This window comes from Phalaenopsis equestris, unplaced genomic scaffold (assembly GCF_001263595.1).
Source record: "Phalaenopsis equestris unplaced genomic scaffold, ASM126359v1 Scaffold198280, whole genome shotgun sequence".
NCBI lineage: Eukaryota > Viridiplantae > Streptophyta > Magnoliopsida > Asparagales > Orchidaceae > Phalaenopsis > Phalaenopsis equestris.
In genome coordinates, this window is record NW_018218209.1 from 1,492 (window position 1) to 7,942 (window position 6,451).

Here is a 6,451-nt window from a genome sequence, read left to right on the forward strand (position 1 = left end):
GATCGATTCTTTACTAAAATATCATTAATGTACACTTCAATATTTTTCCTTTTTTATCAAAAAATATTACATACATAAGTCGTTGGTATGTTGCACCAACCTTCTTAATCCAAAGGAAATTACATTAAAACAAAATGCAACTTTGCTAGTAATAAAAGACAATTTTTCTATGATGATCATACACATTTTAATCTGGTGATATCCAAAGAATGCATCCAAAAGATTATTACTAAATAACATCCCCCACATCAACTAGTGTATCCATCTTCGACAAAAGACAACTGTCCTTCAGACAGGCATTATTGAGGTTTGTGAAATTCACATATTCTCCATTTACGGTATGATTTTTTCACATCAGCAGATTGAAGATCTAGTTTAGATATTGGACCTCTAAACGCTAATTGAAATACCTCCTTCAGCTTCCTCACTTTCTTGATAATTGGCCCGACAAAGGTTATGACTAACAATCCGATTTTCTGTTGTATTGTTTAGTCTGATGGATTGATGCTCAGATGGTGGCATGGCGCATAAATTGTTATCTCAAGCATTTTAATTGTTGTTCAAGCAAAAAGTGTCAATGCTCTTGAAGAGTTTGTATCATCATGCTCTTGTATCCTGCATCAACATGGCCATTTTTTAGAAAAAAATTACTAAGGTCTTTGCTTGCTTAATGTTGTTATCTCAAGGATTGGTTCGCTGGTCTTGAGACCCCTTTCTCTTCGGATTTATATATCGATCGGATCCTGCTCCACGTTGGTAATTGCTCGTAGATAGCACCTCCGAGATTGCTCCAAATTTTCTCGAACGATAACAATCTCTCCGCAGGTCATTCCAATGTTATGTAATATGTCGATGCTACCACTTGATAACTATTCAATAGTGGATGACTGAAAATAACGTTGTATGTTAGTGGCGATTTAACCACCAAGAAGTCTTTGGTGTTATTAAAGTGCTTCTTATGCTCACCCCAGGAAACACATAGAGCAATGACACCTAGGGCTTCTTTTTGTCGTCAGAGAAGCCAAATAGAGGAACGATTGGTGCATACAACTGATTATTCTTCACCTTCCATTTTTCATCATGGGCAAGCCCTTTTCTTTGAGTGATCACTACTGCTTAATGTATTATGCATGCTTGGTCGGAACACTTTTCAAAACTCAAAGCAATAATTTTCAAAATTAAGATAATTTTTTTTTTCAAAAGTAAAACTAAACCTAAACACTTAAAAAAACAACAAACAACATAATACGTTCTTTTGAATTTATGGGATTCCCTCGGATGAGGTAACCTACGGTTGATAACGAGGTCTCCCCAGTTTAAATGAGTTTAACATATCGTTTAGACTAAGTAAATTCAAAAGAAAATAGTGAAACCAGAACGATAGAACTATGTGATCGTAACCGGTGTCGCTCTAATCAACAAACAACATAATAATGTATCTGCCTTTGGCTAAGAGGAGTTGGTTACATACTCCTTGGCAATGATTTAATTGTTGGCCCTTTCCAACAGTTCAACCAGAGATTTGGGCTCACACAAACCTAAATCAATCTTGAAGCGGGCGTCTCTCACTCCTTCAGTTAGGGCAGTTTGTGCGATTATTGGTTGCAAATCCTGCACATCCTGCATTTCTTTTGGTAATAGACAATGTAAGAATGAAGATTTTTGTTCTCAACTTATTTGAGCTGCAGCAGGGCACATAATTTCTTCTTCAGCTTCTGGACGCTGGTGAAGTGGCCCACGAACAATTTCTTGAATTCAACATAAGAAGGTATTACTTCTACCAGGAGACTATTGAACCACCTGAGATCCGTCTCTTTTAGCATGCTTAGGAAAAACCGACACTTCATAGCATCATTAATCCACAACCATTTGATTGCTAACTCAAAAGAAGCTACATAATTGGTCGGATCAGTGTTTCCTTTATAAGAATCCAAGTGAGGGGTTCAGAACTTAGCCAATGGATTGGCTTACTAAATCTGTTGGAAGAACGGTCTCACTGAAAATGGCATTCAAAGAGCCTCGAATAGTGTCGATTGATTCCTCTCCATCAGAGTAGATCCAACATTGTCGTCATATTGGAAATTTTCTCGCTCTTCAGTTAATAGGACTTCTCTCTAACCTTTAAGGCCTGATTGTTCTTCTCGGGGTTAAACCCTGGGAGGTTGAGTTCCGTGGAACTCTTCTTCGAAGGGAGGCAATTGATCTCACCCTCGAGTAATCACCTCATGGAGGGTATTAAATTGACCAGCCATCTAGTTCCGCAACTCTTGAATTTATTGTTGAATTTGCTCTTGCATTGAGGTCGTGTCTCTTTGGTTGGTTTCTTCTTCTCACAGCGCTCTGCTTCTCGCTGAACCACCTTTTAAGATGTTTTATTATAAAATTTCTTAGAGTAGATTCGAGAGTTAGAGTGTGAACAAAAAAAAGAGAAAAGGGAGAGACAGAAAGGCAGCGTCAATTCCAGAAATTAAGTGTGTAACCTTTTATTCATAGAACCACCCCCTATTTATAATCATAGATGACTTCAATTTACAATTATATTGTTACCCTTACTCTCTTGTCAATTAAAGGGTATGAACGGTCATCTTACTAATCCCGGGCAGTTAATGTAACCACCCTTCTAATATAAATAACTGAATGGGCACAACTATCATGAATAGCCATGACTATGGAGTCAAACTATTGCAAGATATTAACTCTGACTGATGGTAATCTACGCCTTGGTTGATTATGTAGGCCGACTGATTCTATCGAACGTCTATATTCAATGGATTTACCGATTGGTTGGGCACATGCATTAAGTTAGCATGTCGTTTGGACTCGATTAATGACGCTCCGTATGAATTCCGATAGACAATAAGGGTTTTCCATTTAATTGCTTGATCCCTTCAAGATTTATGCTGACATTTTTCCTTAATACTGATATGTAAATACATAGGAATTGGGTGTATGTAAATGTCCCATAATATAATAATTTATGTTCACTGAATCAGTAGCCTGATTTGCCCTATCCAAATCCTTATGAAGCAGTTTCCGAGCCAAAGAGTAGGTAATCTCAAGCCTTATCAGTCTTTCTGCAATCCAGACACAACTAAACGTAATCCAGCAAACTGAGTTCATCCAAATTCCTTTAACGTATTGATCTGATTCCAAAAACAAATAAAACCTCGGGGCTAACATGTCTAAATGTTACATAAATAACATTAAGTTGTGTAACTAAAAACAATTTATATTCACAAATGCAATTAAAAAAGCTCCATCAATCATTATAATTTTCCGTCAGGGCTTTTCTTTGGTTTAATAAAAATTGTTTTCAAACGATCAAAAACACAATATGATAGAGTAATTAAAATATCAAATACTTAATATCTTGTATTAGCTTATTAAGGATTATTAATTAGTTAATAGCTTGATTAAAAAAAGATTAATAATCTTGTATTCTATGAATAACTCCTTTTAGAGACATTGAGGAATAGAATATACATGTGGTAAGCATCTCCTTCTACTTCTGTTTCTTCTTCTCTCCCGCTTCCTAATTTCTGGAGTTATCAGGAGCCTCAAATTGTCATTTATCATTCTTAATTTGTTCTTCTCCTCTCCATTCCTCCCTCATCAAATTTCTGGAGTTACCAGCATTCTCAAATTGCAGATTATCAAAATTCATGAAACAATATCGTATCACAATACAAGAAAAAACTTGACCCAATAGCAACCCTTTATTATTCAGCAAAGCTTACAATATCTTATTACATGCCACCACACCATTTATTGCCTTCCGCATGAGCCACAAAGCCAAAACACAGTACAGAATCCGACTCAGTGATACTCAATACGTAGGGTCACAAATCGCAAGCAAAATGATAGCAAAGAGACTACACAAACATGTTTGCAGACTTCTAAGATATAACCACAAGAAACGAAAAAAAAAAAAAAAGACCGCTCCATAATGTTCAAAGTGATAGCATGCCGACAACACAAATCCCAAACTTCAATATTATTACTCATACGATTTCTGCAGAAGATATGGAAGAGAGCGCATCACTTACTTCCTTCAAGCTCCAGCTTGATTGCATCAGCGGCAGTTTCCAGGCTTTCATCCAGGAAGATATCCCAATCCCCATCCCACCTTATGAAGAACTCAGTGTCCTCAAAGTAGTTTACTCTGTGCTTATCTCCTGCTGGTGTAAACAAGTAATCTCCTTCACCGAGCTCATAGCTTTCGTTTTTATCTAAATTCCAAACCTTCTTCCTCCCTTTCATCACCAGCACATCATGCCCGAATGTGTGGTGGTGAGCCGGCTCCAAGCTTCCAGCTTTAAACTTTACCACCGCTGAGGTTGGGCTCTCTCTCACAATCTTCATCTCAGCGCCAGGCATGATTTCCACCGGCTGGAACACCAGCTCTTTCCTCAAGCAACAGATGGCGCAATTTGAAGAAGAGGAATCGGGTTTAGGGATTTGGGCCATCTCGGCGGTGGAATTCTCGAGGAAAGATTGAATATCGGTCGGCCAGGGCTGGTCACCGGAGGCAGGACAAGGGGATTTGAATGGGGTTTTGAGCCAAGCATCGAGAATCTCGAGTGCATCTTCCGGTGATGTGGACATTCCAGAGACGCAGAGGACGTTGCAGTTGTTGATGGATCGGGTGTTGACGGCGTCGGCGACGGAGGTGCATGTGGTGGCGTAGACGCGGGGTAACTTGTTGGCGAAGATGGAGACACCCGTACCGGTGCCGCAGGCGAGGAGACCACGTGTTTCCGTCGAGACGGAGGAATCGGAGGAGACGCGCTGGCCGACCTGTTCGGCGATGGTGTAGTACGCGTCGATGCCGAGATCCACGATTTCGACCCCGGGAAGGGAGCGGAGGTGGGTAATTAGGGCATCCTTCAGTTTGCAGCCGAAGGAGTCGGCGCCGGCAAAGATGCGCAGGGATGCCGCCTCCACAGTAGTGGGAGTGGCACTGGGGTTGCTATCGGTAGCCATGATCTGATCTCTTACCTCGATATTGCTCTCAGCTCACATTGGAGTGAAGGCTGGGGGACGAATAAAAAGGACGGAGAACTGGAAAATGCCAGAAAACATCTCATTTACTTCTATGTGGAGCTGCATATTAAAATCGCTGAGTGTTGGATAAAAGAACTCATTTATATCTATTTTATTAACTCAGAAGAAGAAATTTTAACACTTATATTATATAAATACTTGATTATAAATGAACCAAAAGTTAGCGCTTGATCATTCTAATAATTGAAGAAAAAAATATCAACATCTGCAATATTCATGAACGATGGCAAGTGGAATAGAGAAAATAGAATCAAATTTAAGTTCTTATTCCTGAATTTGTCTTGCTTTCTTCTCTCTTCTCTCCTTGTTTCCTTAGTCTCCTCCCATTTAATGACTCTAAAAAATCTCACTTAATTATATTTCTTCCAGTTATCTCATTCTAAATACTCTTTCGACCATCTAAGAACTGGTTGAAACTAAAATATTCATCTTTGTGGCGCCTTAGCACCAAGCTCTTCACCTTTGTAGCATTTTTCTCTAATGTGCAATGCCACAATGCTCAAGATTAGCATCACAGTGTTGCTTTTTCGGTTGAAATTTAAATGTGAGTCCTTGATAGTAAATGACTAGCATTCTACTCTAGATTAAAATATAAAATTTGCTTATTTTGCTCATAACTTCATTTCTTTAGTTTTTAAGTTCATTGTTGATCTCACTTGTTCCATTGTTTTTCGCTTCTACAAATTTCACAAATTTTTTCCCGTTGAATTTATTCATTTTTTCATGAAATAAATTAAAATAAGAAGGTATAAGAAAATAAACTCATTGAAGATTGGTAGATAACTAGGTGCGGATATAAAGTACAGTCATTATACATAAAAATTATTTATTAATCTTATGATTCATTGCGTTTGTGTCTTCTGTTGGTGATTAAGAAAATTAGGCCAATTCTTGCAAAAAATAAATTTCATCAAAAGATTTTTTATGTAGAGGATTATGTGTCAAGATAATATTATGTGCGTGCAACGCATTTACGGGCAGTGAATAACATGCATGAGAGTGTAGGGAGAGTTTGCATACAACCTTGCTCGTTTGTTATTAATTGTTCATAGGCGCGTTGCACACACCTAACATTTTTTTTTTTTTTTGCCTACATTGGTTTGCTTCTTTTCCATCTAATTTAATATAATAAAACCTTCACTCTATATTGGGATAAATTTTAGCATTAATCTAGAATATTCTTTTTTAAAGGACATGATCAAACTTATTCCCAAACATTTTATCTTATTAACAAAAATAAGGTTTGACTTGAGATTGGTAAGCTTAAAGAAAAATATTTGTCATTCATATCCCAATCCTATCTCATTTTAAGGTATTTGGGCTTGAAAGGTTTAAGTTTGTCAACAGTAGGCACTAAAAAATTTGAGCCTGATGCAATGCTTCTTAA

The 6,451-nt window shown here is 37.7% G+C and overlaps 1 protein-coding gene across 1 annotated transcript; it reads right to left on the reverse strand.

Moving 5' to 3' along the window:
* Positions 1 to 3,697: 3,697 nt before the first annotated feature.
* LOC110035582 (DNA damage-repair/toleration protein DRT102-like) lies at positions 3,698 to 5,124 on the reverse strand. The gene has a single exon (XM_020739835.1). The coding sequence runs from the start codon at positions 4,981 to 4,983 to the stop codon at positions 4,039 to 4,041; it is 945 nt and encodes a 314-aa protein (XP_020595494.1). The 5' UTR covers positions 4,984 to 5,124; the 3' UTR covers positions 3,698 to 4,038.
* Positions 5,125 to 6,451: the final 1,327 nt, after the last annotated feature.